The sequence below is a fragment of the Haliaeetus leucocephalus genome, unplaced genomic scaffold (assembly GCF_000737465.1).
Source record: "Haliaeetus leucocephalus isolate CR32 unplaced genomic scaffold, Haliaeetus_leucocephalus-4.0 Scaffold741, whole genome shotgun sequence".
NCBI classification, from domain to species: domain Eukaryota; kingdom Metazoa; phylum Chordata; class Aves; order Accipitriformes; family Accipitridae; genus Haliaeetus; species Haliaeetus leucocephalus.
This window is the reverse complement of record NW_010973177.1, coordinates 4,675,430-4,692,177: the sequence shown is the minus strand read 5'-3', so window position 1 is coordinate 4,692,177 and position 16,748 is coordinate 4,675,430. Positions and strand designations below refer to the sequence as shown.

At 56.4% G+C, this 16,748-nt stretch overlaps 2 protein-coding genes across 2 annotated transcripts in view; both read left to right on the top strand.

Moving 5' to 3' along the window:
- The first annotated feature begins 325 nt into the window (after nucleotides 1–325).
- Nucleotides 326–2,100, top strand: SPR (sepiapterin reductase (7,8-dihydrobiopterin:NADP+ oxidoreductase)). The gene is made up of 3 exons (XM_010580834.1): nucleotides 326–647; nucleotides 1,470–1,760; nucleotides 1,910–2,100. Exons 1-3 carry the CDS (start codon nucleotides 326–328, stop codon nucleotides 2,098–2,100), a joined length of 804 nt encoding a protein of 267 aa, XP_010579136.1.
- Nucleotides 2,101–15,427: 13,327 nt separating this feature from the next.
- Nucleotides 15,428–16,748, top strand: part of EMX1 (empty spiracles homeobox 1) — a 9,723-nt gene continuing 8,402 nt past the window's right edge. The window contains exon 1 of the mRNA XM_010580833.1: nucleotides 15,428–15,500. Within this exon, the coding sequence (XP_010579135.1) occupies nucleotides 15,428–15,500 (73 nt within the window). The remainder of the gene's footprint in view (nucleotides 15,501–16,748) is intronic.

Here is a 16,748-nt window from a genome sequence, read left to right as displayed (position 1 = left end):
AAAAAGGGGCATAAAAAAAGTATTAAAAAAATATATTGAAAAATGCATTGGGAAAAAAAAAATATATATATATAGGGGAAAACCCCAAGCGCAGGCGCGCTTTGGCCGGGCCGCAGGGTTTCCCCCCACCGGCACCGCGGGACGGGGGTGGCGCCGCTCTGACCACACCCCCCGCAGCGGGTTGACCAATCGGAGCTGGCGGCGGTGCCGGCGCGTTCGGAGCGGCCATTCAGAAAACGGCGGCGAGGGGGAGGAAATGAATGGGGCCTGGTCACGTGGTGAGGCCCGTTGCCACGCCCCCCCTCCTTCTCCGCTCGGTACCGGGATGGAGCCGGGGCCCGGGCGCTGGGACGCGGCCGTCTGCGTCCTGACCGGCGCTTCCCGGGGCTTCGGGCGCAGCCTGGCGAGGCTGCTGGCTCGGCGGCTGGGCTCGGGCTCGGTGTTGCTGCTGCTGGCGCGTTCGGCGGCGCCGTTGGCCGAGCTGGCGGCCGAGCTGCGGGGCGGCGGTACCGGCGGTACCGGGCTGCGGGTGGAGTACGTGGCCGCCGACCTGGGCTGCCAAGAGGGGCTGCGGAGGGCGACGGCTGCTCTGCGGGAGGTGCTGGCCGTCGTCCCGCCCGGCCGCCTGCTTCTCGTCAACAACGCCGGTAACAACGGGGCTCCCCCCCCCTCCGCCTCCCCGGGGCAGCGGGGCTCAGCCCCGGCGAGCCCTCCCCTGGTTCCACCGAGGGATCGAGCCGAGGCTTCGATCGGTGCTTTGGGTGCCAGTAAATAACCCAACCGAGTAAATTACCGAGGGAGCAGCAGGGCTTTCACCCTCTCCGGATCTTACTATTTCATTAAAGTAATGAATTTGGGGAGCAGACCAGGGGCCGCGGGGCTTTGCTGCTCGGGAGGTTTCACCCGTTACTCGTGGCGTAGGACCGGCTGGTCACCCTCCTGCACCCTCCCACCGCACTGCTCCCCGAGTACAAACCTTCAGGAAAACTTTTAGCCCTGCCTTGTGGGTGCTTCGCTTGCAATCTTGAACGCCTGTTGGCTTTAGCGCCTTTTTTCACCCATTCTCACTATAAATAAGACCAAGCATTCCAGTAGACAGGAATTAGGTCTTTTACTGACTTGGCTCCGAAAGAGGGACGTGCGGGAGAGCGCGTGGTGGCCCGTGGTGGCCCGTTGTACTTCAGGCTGGAGGTTGGGAGCTGTTGGTTTTGGCAGAGGATTGGCAGGGCAGCTCCGTGTCCCGTGTCACCGCTGCTGGTTCAGCAGATGACCCGAAAGCGATGGGCAGAGCCAGGCTGTGCTGAGCTCCTTGCCCTGCTGTGAGACCCCGCTAGAGTGTGGGCCAGCAAAACTGCTCACTTTTGTCCGTAATAAGAGGATTGCATGTGGAAATGGAGGAGCAAAAGGGATCTGCTGTGTTGTTGGACCCATCTTTAACTACTCTTAACTCACTTGGCCTTCCTTCCTAGGCTCCCTGGGAGACATCTCCAAATCCTTCCTCGATCTCACCGACCCGGACGAGATCAACAGCTACTTTGCCTTCAACGTCACCTCGGCGCTTTGCCTCACCTCCACCGCCCTGCAAGCCTTTGGGAAGCGGCCCGGCTCCAGCAGGACGGTGGTGAACATCTCCTCGCTCTGTGCCGTGAAGCCCTTCAAGAACTGGGCGCTGTATTGCAGCGGGAAGGCTTCCCGGGATATGATGTTCCAGGTGCTGGCGCTCGAGGAGCCTGATGTCCGTGTGCTCAACTACGCCCCGGGTGAGGAGGGGAGCTCATTAATTGCTATTAACTTTCTCCTGGCTTTGTGGATAAAAGATTCTTGCAGCTGAGCCAGGTACAGAGGGGAAAATGAGCCGCAGATTTTGCTTTCTCCTTACGTGATTTCTTTTTTGTTGCTCTTTCCCCAGGTCCTCTGGACACGGACATGCAGCTCTTGGCCCGGACTAAGACTGGAGACCCTGAGATGCGTCAGTATTTCCAAAGCCTGCAGGAGAGTGGCCAGCTGATAGATTGCACCATGTCAGCCCAGAAACTGGTGAATCTCCTGGAGAAGGACACCTTCCCCTCCGGCGCCCACGTGGATTTCTACGACATCTGAGTTACTCTCACCTCCACCTTTACCTTCCTGCTTTGCTTTCTGCTGATCCACGTCTTGGGTGTCTCCAGCATTTTTGGTGACCTTGTTTGAGTCCTGGATGCTGTGCAGCTGTCAAGAGAAGACCTCTGGGTGCCTTATAAATATTCCTAGTGCCCCGATGGGGATGGGGGGCGGTTACTGCTTCGCTGTGGGCATGGAGGCCTCCTGGGTACCTGGCGGCAGGAGCGGGGATTTCTCAGCTGCTGGGGCTGGGGGAGAAGAGGTGGCTTTCCCAAGGGAATGGGCACGGAATTCTTAAAGCTCTCCTGTGCAGGAGTGTGTGTGAGCCAAGGAGGTGCCAGGGCACGTGAGGCTAGGTCAAAAAGCCACCCCAGAAGGTCTCAAAGAAGCTGACAGTAGGGTTAGAGCTGAGTGTCCCCATGTCTGTCCCCTTTTCCCTGCAGGAGCTGCGTCCTAACCACCTGAGCAAGTCACCAAAGGGCAAAAGAGCTATTCCCGGGGCGGAGGAGGTGGCTGTCACCCCAGAGCCCTGACTGTCCGTCCCCTGTCTCACCAGTGGCTCATCCAGACTTTCCTGCAGTTCTGGGATCATCTCTGTGCAAGTTTTGTGCATTAAAACGTGGAGCAAAGCCTGTCCCTGTGGTTTCTGCACAAAGGCAATGAATCACCAGGAGAGGGAGCTGGCCATGGAGGAGATGCGAATTTTGGGTGCCTGGCTGGGGTCACCAGCTTATGTAAACCCATGCACAAGCACAGCACGAGTTAGAGCACATCTGAGACACAGCCCTGAGTTCATGCTGTGCTCTTGTTCTCAGGTTCTGAGTCCAAGCCTGGATCTGGGGCTTCAGCCCCTCCTGGGTTGTTCTTTTAATTATTTGTGGGTTTTTATCCTTGGTTTTTCATCAGGTTCCGGGAGGCACAGGCGCTTATAGACTTGCCCTTCTAGAAAGCAGCTAATCTGCAGCATGTGTTGATGTAGGAGAGCCGCTTTGAAGCCGTGGCATCCCCTGCGTGCCCTGGAAATGCCCAGTGTCCCTCTGTGCTCAATGACAGTAACCTTCCTGCAGTCCTCTATCTCAACCTGTATTTCAAATTTTGTCCACCTGGATCTACAATCAGTAAAAGTTTCATATCTGGTCTGAGTCTTCTGCTGTATTTTTAAAAGTGGATACTTTTTTGGGAGGAGAGAGAGCCTGGGTTAAGCACTGTCCTCATCCAGTAAGCCACCAACCAATGTGCCCTCCTGGAGTCCTGTTCTTCCACCTCTGAGACATTTCATTAACTCTGTGGTAACTTAATCCTGTCAAGCTCAAAAAAAACCTTTTTGCCAGCTAGTCTGCTGCTTGGTTTCATCTCCCCTCTGTGCCTGTGAAACTCATTATTAGCAAAACCCCCTCTGCTGCACACTACGTTGGCCATGGGGTTGTTTTTCTGGGGTTTGATGCCTGGTGACATTTAATGTGGTCTGTGAAACCTGGATGGACCTGCTGCTGCTAAAAATCCCACATCTCCTCACCCTGCATCCGTTTGGGCTTGTGCTATCCCCTCTTGGGCAGAAATCCTCTTTTGAGATCTAGTGCTCTGCAAAAAATAACGTCAGTGATCAGAGCTGGGGGTCCAAAGTCCTGCCCTTAGAGGGTTTTGGACCACGGGCTGTCAGGGGCTGGGCTGAAGGCAGGTAAGTCATGTGTGTCCCCCCCGAAAGGCTTAAGGAGCCCTATATTGCAGGAAGAGGTGGGAGGGTACTGGGGGACAGGGCTGCTCTGGGCACGGGGATCATTTGGTACCAGCTGCGTGGAAGATGCAGATGGGCACACAGTAAAAGCCAGGGTACCCGAGGGGAAGGTTTATTTTTGGACTCTGCGTACTTGCTTGAGGTCTGACCACCCTCCGGTGGCTGGGGGTGTAGCAGCAACTCTGTGTGTCTTCTTGGAGCTTCTGCATCAGGGATTGTGGTATCGCAGAGGTGCCAGGCACTTGAAACCAGGCACTTCTCCAACCCAAAGCTCTTCCCCCAAGAGAGGATGCACAGGCAAGGAATGCTGACTTTAAATAGTGAGGTGCTTATGTCCTGCTGCACACAGTGTTAATGACATCATTAATGAAACACTGGATGTGATTCATAGCATGGTTTGGGTTGGAAGGGACCTTAAAGATCACCTAGTTCCAAACCCCCTACTGTGGGCAGGGACACTTTCCACAAGACCAGGTTGCTCAAAGCCCCATCCAGCCTGGCCTTGAACACTGCCAGAGATGGGGCAGCCACAACTTCTTGGGGGTAACCTGTTCCAGTGTCCCACCACCCTCATCATAAAAGATTTCTTCCTTACGTCCAATCTAAATCTACCCGCTTTCAGTTCAAAACCATTGCCCCTTGTCCTGTCACTACAGGTCTTGGTAAAAAGTCCCTCCCCACTTTTCTTATATGCCCCTTTATACATTGAAAGACCACAGTAAAGTCTCCCTGGAGCCTTCTATTCTCCAGGCTGAACAGCCCCAACTGGAGCCTCTCCTCACAGCAAAGGTGTTCCAGCCCTCTGATCATTTTCACGGCCTCCTCTGAACCTGCTCTAACAGGTCCGTGTCTGTCTTGTGCTGGGACCTGGGTCACTTTTCACTCCCTTTTCTCTCTCCCCTGCTGCCCTGGGGCAGCCCATGAGCAGCAGGAGCAAAGATCAGCCTTGGTGTCCCTGTCCATTCAACCGGGAAACTCTACATCTGCTCGAAGAAGAAACCTGTTACCAACATCAAGCACATACCAAGTGCAAATCCTACGGCTGCAGCGATGTGCTGTGGCTCATGCTGCTGAATTTTGCTGGTGAAGCAACCACATGCTCGAAGTTCAATGGAGTAAGTTTGTCTTCAGCACAGCCACTCGGCACTTGACTGTGCTCCAAGCTGTAGCCTGGATGGTTTATTTCCAGGGTTTTCACCCCCTTGGACTCACTGCACATGTATTTAGGTGTTTGGCATCGCTCTGTGAGTCCCAGGGGCACACCGAGCTTGTGACTCCTGCCCCAGGAGCAGAGCTCTGCCCAGGGAGAAATGCCAGTGATGATTTTAGGGCATCCCCCGGGTACCAGCATCCCCCGGGTATGAGCATCCCCTGGGTACCGGCATCCCCTGGGTACCAGCATCCCCCGGGTATGAGCATCCCCTGCCCAGGGAGAAATGCCAGTGATGCTTTTAGGGCATCCCCAGGGTACCAGCATCCCCTGCCCAGGGAGCGGGCCCGGTTCCTGTGCCCCGTGGGTCCAGCCAATATCTGTGCAGCCATGGGTGCTGTGAGCTGCAATGGCAAAATGATATGAAATATTTTTCTTCCCTTTGCTAGCATTTTCTGTGACCAGCTGAGGGCGTGCGGAGACCGGATAACGGACAGCAGCCGGAGCAGAGAGTCCTCAGGGTGAGACAGGATCGGTGCCTCTGGAAAAGCAACGGGCTCAGGCTCCCCCCTGCCTCTGCACTGTCCCATCACAGGTCCCCACGATGACTGATATTTTTTTTTTTTAATTAAGACTCCATGTCCTGGAGCCATAGGCCCATGTCAGAGGCTCAATCAGGAGAAAAAGGGGTATTTAAAAAAAAGAAATTTTGAGCTCTCCTAATTTCAGAGACAGGAGCTCACAGCTCACCTGGCAAAGTGTATTTGATGGGGCTAACATGCCTGGCCCTAGGGGAGCCCCAATATTTGAACAGTGCTCTCCCATGGGCTAAGGGTGAGCCCTGCAGCTGACGGGAGTCACCCCGAAAGGAGCCGTCACCTCCTCCATCCCAGACAGGAGCCATGGGCTCTGATCTCCCTGACAGGGGTAAAGTGGGGCTTGTCAAGCCCAAAATCCTGCCTAGCATGGGGTGTTCCTCCAAACAGGTCTGTCCCCCCACCAGCCTGCCTTCCCACCCTGCCTCCTGCAGCAAAATACTGAGTAGGGCATTTTGTCATTTCCCCCCCTTTTTTTCCCCTTCTTTTTTTTTTTCCCATTGCTTTTTCCTTTCTATCCCATCCCTGGAGCAAAGTGCTGGGGGTCATGGCAGCCCCAGGAAGGGCTGTCCAGCCCTGCTCTCCTGGTACATGACTGCAAGGGCTCCCGTGGGACAGCCTGTCCCCCCCATGTCCCCCTCCCTCTTGCTCTGAGCTCACATAGTTAAAGAAAAGCAATTTACTTGCTGCTGGGGGGCAAAGCAGTGGGATGGATGTGCTGCCAGCACTGGGCCTTTTCCAGCTGCAGTAATTTCTGTACTGGATGGATGTTGGTGAAGGTGTGATGTCTCCATGAGCCCTGGTAAACAGAGGGAGACAAAGCTGGAGCATGAGCTGTGCAGATGCCTCCCCATATAAAGCGCTACAGAAAACCGCTGCAATGGCCTTGATAGCAGTTTGGAGCAGGAAGGGAAGCATGTGTGGGGTGCTTAGGGGTGACGCTGCCCGAGCGACCAGCCCCAGGGGACCCTCCCCAGCCCCCTCCCCATGCCAGGGGAGACACTGTGCCCTTTGTGCCTGTGGTGAAATGCGGGGAACTGGGTTATGAAAGGAGTCAAAGTCACTGCTGGGTTTTGTTTCCATGTGTGTGACCAGGTCCCTGGGACAGCGGTGAGGGTGAGCCTCCTAAATCCGCCCCAAAGCCACCCAAATTAAAACCAGCATGCACCCAATGACCTCTCAAATCTCGGCCGCTGCCCTGGGCTGCCCTCGGCTTAGCAGTGCGAGAGGCTGCAGCCAGGTCCCTCTGCCGCTTATTAAAGGTTTCTCAGCAGAGGAGAGAAGGAGACCTTTATTTTCCCATCCAGTGGCCAGAAATGCTGAGTACGGGCCTTTCAGCCAGGATGCCGAGTGCCCAGCGAGCTCCTCGCTCGCAAACAAGCAGCCGCCTCCGGCCACGAGGCCAAAGGTAAATGAGCTGCTCCTCCAGCAAAGGTGCTCCCAGGGAGGGGGGAAAAGGTCTAGTGGTGCCCATGCTTCCCACCTAGGGACCCTCATCCTGCATGCAGAGACCCCCGAGATACCCATGGAGACACCTGACCAGCCGTCCCAAAGCCTCCCACCTCTCTATGCTACAAGTCAGGAGCTTTGCAGGGTCTTCTCGGGGTCATGGCTGGGATTTGATGGACATTCACTGAGCCTGAGAGGGTTAGAACAACAAACATCTTTCTGCTGAGCTGGCGTGGTTCTCCCCGAGACTGAACGCTTGCTCGCGCATCCTCCTGCGTGTAACTCTTCGCACTCCTCGCTCTCAGTCCACTGAGCTGCTTTTATTCTTCTCCCCTCTATGCTGTCCCCTGGTTTTGGTGGCCTTAGTGTTAAGCAAGGAGAAGGACCAGCTCCAGGCTGACCATGTCCCCTGGAGCAGCCATTTAATGTGTAACGAGGGACCATTGGTCCAGCAAGGAGAGATAACAGATTAACCCAGTTTAGAGCCAAAGAGCAGTGGGTTTGCTGGTAAACTGTCCTGTTCCTGCGAGCTTCAAATGCCTTTAATGAGTTATTATTTAGTCTGCTATGGAGGTTAATGGAGGGACATTGCAGAAATGATCTGTGATTAATTAAACCATCTTTATCTGGCGCGGGCAGAGCAGCTGGACTCACTGGGCTGGGTGCTAAGCTGGGACCAGTGCCGGATCCCCAACTTCGGCATCGCTCCCGGCACTGATTTCACTGGTGATCGACCCGGGCCCTGCATACCAATGGCCACCTCCACCCCGGTGGGAAAGAGCTGCCAGAAATAGGAGTTTTTCCCTAGTTTTTTATGCACACCCCAAAGCCAGACTTTGTTCCGTTTGCCACCAGCCCACGTGGGATGCAGCCAGGCGCGTTTCAATACTCCTTCCCTGAGTATCAAGTGCCAAGCTGGAGGCAGGCTGTGGCAGAGCTGCTCCTGTGGCTCTCCCGGGATTTGGGGACATCATCCGCTCCCGACACCGGCTGCTCCCTGTCCTCTTTCCTTCAGCAAAGCTTCCAGTTCAGGTCAGCGCATCCGTCCTCCTCCTCCACAGCCCATCCTGTGCCACGTCTGCAGCCTATCGTCCTCCACCCGGCCTTGAAACCCTCCTGTGCTGATGGCTCAGCCCTTCCCCAAGCACCAAAAAATCCCAGTGGATCCCTGTCCTTCCCATTAGGATGCTGGGGGGCTCTGGCAGATCCTCAGCACCGGGTTTGAACCAGAAAGGGCGAGCAAGCCATGCTGCACCCATCCCACGCAGCACCCCATCCCGTGCGGGATCCCATGGGAAACCCAGAGCATCTCTTTCCTTAGGGATCTCGCATCAGCCAGCCGCCAGCGTGGCCTCGCTCTGCCCGTACCACCGCCGGCGAAGCTGCCGCCGAGGCACCGCAGCGAGGCCGGGAGCCGCATTCACATTCCTGCCGCGAGCACACTTGTCAGCCGAGCTGTCAGCCGCTCCCGTAATAGGGCCACGGCGGTCACTCGTGTTGGGAGTAAACACAGCCGAATCTGAGAAAACAAGAGCAGAGCCGAGCCTGGGTGCTTCCAGCAAGGCTGCAAAGTATCAGCGCACTCGGGGGGTTGGGGGGATGCCCAGCCTTCCCCCCCCGCTTCCCCATCACCCCCTGCTATGAACCCCGAAAAGTCCCCAGGAAGGATGCTCGGTGGCAGCGGCGATCCCCGGCATCGCAGGGGTACGGGGATGCGGTCGGTTGCTGCTGGAATGAAACACTGGGGATGTGGGATTAAAAAAAAGAGGTTGTTTGGTGGCATCGGAGCTGGCACATGGGATAGATGGGGACAGCCCCGGCCTGGGGACACAAGGCAGTGGAGCTGCAGGTCAGTGGTTTCCAGCAGAAACCCAACCCCAGCTTTGGCTGGAGGAAAAAAGCACTTTTCTCTCTCTCTTTATTTATTTATTATTATTTTTTTACTAAAAAAATGGCATTTTGCACATGCCAGAGCTGCCCTCAGCCTGGAGGACCTGTTTGGAGAGAGGATCTGGCCTCCTTGCCACCCTCCGGCCAGCATCCCCCGGGGTACCCTCCATCCCCGAGCACCTCCTGCCACCTCCAGCCATGTCACCGGCGCTGGAGGGGACACCTCGGCTGGGTGGGATGGATCCCAGCTCCACGCTCAGCACAGGGAAAGGTCAGGAGGTGTTTGTACGGGGGCCGGGGGGGCTCGTTGGGGCCGCAGCGAGGAGGAGGAGGAGGAGGAGGAGGAGCAGCCCAGTGAATAATTAGCACTGCCTTATTCGTTTTGCTCTATTCCTCCAACTCCTAAACCCTCCCCGCAACAAAGAGGCGGCCGGGCTGAAAAGCCGAGGATTTAGGACAAAGAAGGGAACGGGGCAGCTTCGGGGCAGAGCGGGATGCAGACCCCGCTGCCGGCGGACGCCCGGCCGGGTGGTGATGCCCATCGCCTGGTGCCAAGCGCTCCATCCCTAACTTTTCAAATTCAGGGGATGCTTCTTTTCCCCCCTTCCAGCCCAGCAGCCTCCCGGTGCCCGCCGTGGTTTCTTCACATCCAGAAACCCTAAAAAGCTGAAAACACCGTGAAATATTTTCTGCCGGTGGGGAGGGGAGTGGGCAGCTATTATCCTCAACCAAACCAAACCTGAAATGTTGGGGTCACTCCGCCTTTGAAATCTCCCGCGGCCTTTCTTCCCATTAAACCATCTCCCAGCTCAGCTCAGAAGTTTCTTCCCCCCCCCCCCTTTTTTTAATTTAATAATAAAGCATCTCAGATCTCCGAGTTGCAACTCATCTCACACCTAAGCGAGATTGCGTTTTGCACAAGCCTTTCAGCTGTTTTCTCAATCTCTCCTCTGTCTCATTCTCAATTCAGGCAGTTGCTATAGGTATGTTTTAATCCCCAGCATGGTAGATTTTAATTAGTCTTTGTACAGATGGCCAATTAACATTCATTACTTTTGCCTTGAGCAATTAATTATGAGTTTGGATAGAATGGGAGATGGAGACAGAGGAAAGATGGGCAGGTGAATAAAAAAGGGGATTTTAATCAGAGTTTGGGATTTTTTTTTCCTTCTTATTTATATATATACACACACACGCAGAAAGAGGAGGAAAGAGAAAAGTGGCAACACGGTGCGAGTTACACTCCCGCTGAACCGCTTCCAGTCCCGAAGCCACGGGGATGGGCTCCGATGGGGTCTCCGATGCTGCGGGGCTCAGGGGCTGAGGTCTGGCCAAGCCCCATCGTAGGGATGGGGAAACTGAGGCAGGGAGTGCTGGGGTGGCACGCAGCTGCCCGGGCACGGCTGGGCGCCCGGTTTGGAAATCGGCACCCCGGGCCCGATTCGGGTGCCTGGGCATCACGGTTTTGGGGTTGTAATGGTGCTGGGGGCATTGGGGATGGCTGAGGGAGCGGTGACACACGGCCACGCTCCCCTGGGTGAACCCGCGGAGCGGCGTGCAGGATGGGGCCCGTAATTCTCCCTGCGCAACACCCGTTGACACGTCGCTAATTCTTCCTAATTGATTTTTCACGCTGGTGGGAGGGAGATGGTGACATCCAACAACAGAGCCCTGATGTCGCGGCTTTCTCCTCCATGAAAGGGGCCGGCACCCTCCCCCCGGAGCCGACATACTTCTCCCTGGCCCGGGTAGCCATGGTGAGATGTTGCCCAAATCCTTTCACCGCCGTGCCGCTGGAAGCTGGCGATGCTCCTTGCCGCCCGTGCCAGCCCGCTCGCCGCAGCTATTTTCGGGCACGCAGGCAAGCCGGCAGGAAAAATTAAAATAGCAAAAACCCTCCCAGGGCCGTATCCTGCCCCGGTTCCTTGGCAGAGGGGCCGCATCCATGCTTGGTGCCATCCCGGCACGTGGGAACCGGCAGCGGGTTCTGGATTTGGCGTTTCTGGGTTATTTTGGCGGCGGGCACCCGGTGCGGAGCGAGAAGGGGTAGGAGATGGGGAAGGGCCGGATCCTGCTCACTTCTGGGGAGCTTCCCTCGACAGCAGGAGGGCACAGAAAAGGGTAGTGTAAGGATGCGGAATCTGGCCCGCGGGACTTGGAGGGCCTCTGCCAGCGCTGCTGGCTGGCTTTTACACCTGTTCGATTGAAATCTGGGGATTTCTTTTTTAGCATGTTTTACATTTTGGCCCCAGCCCTCTCGAGTTTGGCACTTCTCCGCAGCACAACAACTTTTCTTAAATCAGCAGCTCAGGTGGAGGCGGGGGGGGTCAGGTCCACACCCCTCCCCCCATGGCAGGGATGAAGCCGCCGTGTCCCGTACCCATGGCGTGGATGCTGGACGTGCCACCTGCATCCCAGCACGGTGCCTGGATGGATGCCCACCCCGGGCAGTGGCCTGAGCCCGCGGGGATTGACCCCAACGATGCTTGAGCACCGACTCCACTCATGACACTTGTAGGCTGCTGAGAGCTCTGGGGAACAAGTGGGTGCCCCGGAGCATCAAAACGATGCTGGGCACCCACCCCAAGGGACCCCCCCCCCCCTTGCTGCAAACACCTCTGTCTCCATGCTCGTGAGCTGGATCCGGCCTCTGTGCCCTGCGGGGATGGAGCACGGCCTTGGCCAGACCATCCCCGGCAAATCCCCAATTTTGTAGGGGTTTTTTTTTGCAGATGGGACGTTCGGGAGGTGACGGTTCCCGCTGCCTCCGAGGGTAACCGAAACCCCCTGCGCCGAGGCTTCCTCTCGGGCGAGGAAGAGGAGGCCGGGAGCACGGGTGCCTGTGTACGGCACCGTCCCCACCTGCAGAGCGGTGGCAGGGTATGGCCCTCTCTAAGTATACGCCATTGAAATGTGCACATTTCCTAAAAGCAATATGGAACAGCTAAATATACTGCTCACAAATCTGTTTACACTAATAATGGCTGGGAGCCTGCCATCCATATGACTGCAAGGAACCATTGATTCAACATAAATTAACTGAAAATTACTTGCGAGAGGGAGAAACTCACGGCATTTTATATTTAATTTTTTTTTCCCCCCCTTGTCATTCCCCCCCCACCCCCATCGGGGAAGGGGGAAATGAGGAGACATTGGCACCTCTGCTACCGACAGCCATGGCTGCATTTGGCTCTGCTCTTTCCTCGCCGGCCCCTCTCCCCGGCCACAGTGATGGGGACCGGGATACCCGGCGAGCCGGGATTTTTCATCCCAGCACCGGGGACTCGAGCTGCCACCAAGGCTAAACGAACACAATATTTACCCGTTTTCCAAGAAACGGCAACGGAGACGGAAGGGTCCGAGTCATTATTTTGGTGCGGGCAGATTGCTAACTTGTTTAAATTTTTTTCAAAAAGGGGAAAAAAAAGAAGGAAAAAACCCACCAGAATTGGCAGCTCCTCATGTATTAGTCGAAATGCTGCAGACTTGGCTCCCGCTCACCTCCGCAACATAATGTTAAATGGCATCAAGACAGTATATCAGTCATTTACATATGTTGCTTATAGACGCCAAACTTATTAACACAATAAAACTGCTGCTAAGAAGCTTTCCTGCCTATTTTTCTCCTGGAGAATGTCAGTGTTGGAAGCACCTAGCCGCCTCGTATGGAAACACCCGGGGTTGCCTTTCATATGGCACCCGGGAAAATAAATACATGAATCACCCAGGGTCCCCCTCCGACCACTTTCAAAGCAAAGCCAGAGGGAGATTCATTGATTCAGAGCATTCTGCACCAGAAGAGCCAGCCAGCACCCAGACCACCCAGCAGCACTCCGTGAGCCCCAGCATCCCCCCCCAGGCACGCTGCCTCCCGGGACAGGCACCCAGGTGGGATGGGATGGCTTCACCCCAGGAATGGCTTTAACCCCCCCCGCTTTGAGGTGTCCCCAACTCCCTGCCCTCACAGCCGAGGTCTGAAAACACTGGAAGGGGGACCCTGGCTGATTCATATATTTATTTTTCCCGGTGCCATATGAAAAGCAACCCCGGGTGTTTCCATACGAGGCGGCTAGGTGCTTCCAACACTGATGCTCTCCACGCGGGAAAGGAGGCAGGAAAGCTTCTTAGCAGCAGTTTTATTGTGTTAATAAGTTTGGCGTCTATAAGCAACATATGTAAGCGGCTGATACACTGTCTTGATGCCATTTAACGGTATGTTGCGGAGGTGAGGGGGAGCCAAGTCTGCCGATCTCCCCTAATATAACTCCACGCAGTCCCCATGGGGTTCTGGGGGGACTCTCCCAGCACATCCGAGCGGGGACGGAACCTCTCCCCGTGGTTTCTTTGCCCCTGCAACGGTGTAATCTTGCAAGGGATCTCGCTTGCTTAGCTGCTGGAGCAAAGCCGGCACGAGCCCCGGGGGGATGCTGACGTGGGGGGTCACGCTCCGGTGCCGTCCCGGGGAGCACCCAAACCCTCCCCGGGGCTGGACGCGTAATTTCCTGTGTCAAAATTTCCTGAGCTCTTCTAGAAAGACATTTTTGCCGACCCTGCCATGCACGAAAAAGCATTTCTAAGGGACATCCTACAGCCCTGGAGAGAGGTACATGGTGGGCCATTAGCTGGGAGACCAGTCTTCACCCCCAAAACCAGTGCGGAGGGCTGGCTGAACCCAAACACCGCAGCTGAGCTCTTCTTCGTGCTGTCAGCGGTATAAACCCTCAAAACCATCCCCAGGCATCACAGTGCTAAAGCACGGAGCTCCTGATCGCAGCATCCTGAGGAGGTTTAAAGGCTGGGATGGGGGATGAGGGAGAGATCTGCTCCTGCCTGGGGCACAGCGATGCCATGCACCCGCTGCTGCTGCCACCCCAGGGACTACGATGACAAACCAGGGGCAGTGGTTTAGGTTTTGCTCCCAGTGGCTGGGGGGGGGCTGGGTTGCACCCCGGGGACCACCAGGACCCCCACAGCTCTGCCCCCCGATGCTGTACCCGCTGTCACCCCAAGGAGGACCACGTCCTGTACCCATATGGCAGGCGATGCCACCCGCGGGGCCGTGTGTGCTGCTGGTGCCTGCGGCATTGGCGCCGCACTGACAAGTCGTGTCACAAGCAGGTGATGCAGACGCTGCCCAAAAACCCGCGTGTTTCAGTGCTGCTGCCCTCCATGGGCCCCGGCGTGGGTGAACCGGCTCATCGCCCCACTCAACCCGTGGGCAAAACAGGAGACGTGGGGTCCCCAAGGTCAGGCACAAGGTCAGGGGAAAGGTCCCCAAGCACCCAACCTCTGGACAGCACTTTCAACTAATGAGTCGCAGCCACTTTCCCCAAAACCGTGGCCCTGTGGGACCACCTTGCTGAGCAGAAGTGACCGGAGCAACCTCTGTCCCGGGTGCAGGTGCAGCCTCAGCACCAGGACGACCATCGCCACCAATGGCCGAGGGTGCTGCAGCTTTCTGAAAGGCTTTATCAAGGCTACAGGCACCTGCACGATCATCTCGAGATGTTTCAAGGGACGCAGACGATCCTTTCAGGAGCTGGGGGTTTCGATGTCTACAAGGAGCTGGGTGCAAAATCCTGTTTGCTTTGCAAGCGCGAAATTCCCGTTCATGACACCTGGCTGCAACCGCACCAAATGGCCTTCAAGATCTTCCACCTCTGAGTATGTCTGAAGCCCACCAGGACCCGCCACACCAGAGCCCAATCCGTGCAGGGTTTCTGTACCGACGTACCAGTCAGGCCATGCCGGAGAGGTGAGGGTGGATGCAGCCCCCATGGAAAAGCCAGCGTGACCATTGCGTAGGTGGGTGAAGACCCAGCAGCATCTTTCCTTGCTGGACTCGCCTCTTCCAGCCCATAGCTATGTGACCTGGGCAGCTTCCCCTTCCCGGGCTCGGTGGTGGGATCCTTTCTCAATATCAGCCTGACTCAGTAGACTAAAGCTATCTCCCGTCCATCCATGTCAATGTACACATCTACTACCATTCCCATGCCATCTCCATCCATCCACTATCAATGGACCAAATGACCAAACCACCTTAAAAAAGGGAGACTGAGGGAGGTGAGGTGAGGTGAATAACCCGCTGAAGCCCACCGGGTTGTGTAGGGTCAGTTTATTCCCATCCAGCATATCCCTGAACCAAATGAAAAAAAAAAAAAAAAAAAAGCTGAAGAAGCAGCCCAGGACAGACAGGCTCCAGACCTCCTTAGCCCCCCCAACCCAAAATACAGCCTCATTCCTCCCTTCTTCACTTCGGGACCACACTTGGAGGCTGACGAGAAGAAATCCGGGCAGGGTAAGGAGCTGTGCCCATGGGAAGAGCAGGTGGGAGAGGTTAGGAGGAAACGATCCAGCACTTTGAAGTCTGGTCAACTTTTAACATCCCGGCAAGCTGCGCCCGTGGCCACGCTCCGAGGCCCGGGGCCTGATTTTCCACATTCTGCCCTTTGATGCTGGAGGCCGATGTGTTATAGATTAACGAGACCGGGGAGGGGGGGGACGGGGATGACGGACTGCACCTGCCGGCAGCGTGCCGGATCCGGCCCCGGCAAAACCTGCCTGCTAGGGCTGCTGCGGAGTGAGGAAGGGGTACGGGCAGGGATTTGAGTCCAGGCAGGCGAGCGGTGGCCAGGGCTGGGGGATATGGATGGATGGGGACGGATGGGGATGGATGGGGACGGACCCGCTGCCCGCCTGCCCATCGCCAGGCACCCCCGGAGCTGCCCCTCTACCCCCAACCCCAAGGCCAGTTTTTGGTGCCTGTTCTGTCTCCCTCTCCCCCTCCATCGCTCCTCTTTCGTTTGCTCCTTGGGAAAAGCCTCACTGTTGTATTTTAACAAGCAGCAGACCCCCTCCCCCCCCAGTTTCCCCCACCAGCACCCCCTAATCCCGGTGCTGCACCCCCCCTGCCCAGCCCTGCCTGCCCACCGCCGCTGCCGGCCGCATCCCTCCGCTGCGCTGGCACGCTCTGCCGCTCTTTCGTTAAAAAAGAAAATGTCTTTCTCCTCCACCCAGAGCTCCTCCTGGCCAGAAATCCAGCGGGAAGGCAGGCTGCTCCTGGATCACCTCCTCCCCGGGATGCAGGGGCTAAAGTTTTCCGCTTAATAAGCTGCGGACAGCAGGGGCTGGAGCAAGGCACCCGCCTGGGGGGGGTCCGTGTTTTATTCCAGTGGGGGATAAAGATCCTGCCTGAATTATCCTGGAGGTGGGAGCAGGCCTGGGAGCAGCAGGGGGAAAAAGAAATGTAAAGGTAAATTTGGGGCTCTCGCCTGGTTTTCAGCATAGCAGCTTCCCAGCTCCCTTCGGAGCAGCCAGGGAGCCTTGCCTGGACACCAAGCCGGGACTGAAAACCACCTGGGGCGAATAGGGGAAAAAAAAATCAATTTAAAGGTTTATAATTTTCCAAGACAGCGATTTATCCCCCAAACCAAAGCAGCTCCCCCCAAAAAAGGTTCCTGCGGAGACGGGGCGCGGAAGGGAAATGCTGCCGGCGGGGATTCCCGCGGTGAGCAGCCAGCGCTCGGCCGGCTTTTTCTTTTTCCCCCGCAGAAGATGCTGAATGCTGGCGCGATCCACATGGAACGAAATCCCGGCCCCGCGCAGCTCCCAAGGGGTGGCTGCTGGAAGGCAGGGGTGGAGGGTCTGCACCCCCACCTTGCCGACCCCCCAGTCCAGCCCAGGGTGGGTAAAGAAAAGAGTGAGGAAAAAAAAAAAATTAAATTGAATTATCTATTAAATTGATTTAAATTAAATTCCACAAATGGTCCGGAGCTGGGCACAGCTCCCGTGTCTGAGCCAAGCGCTGTCTCCACATCCCCCTTCCCTT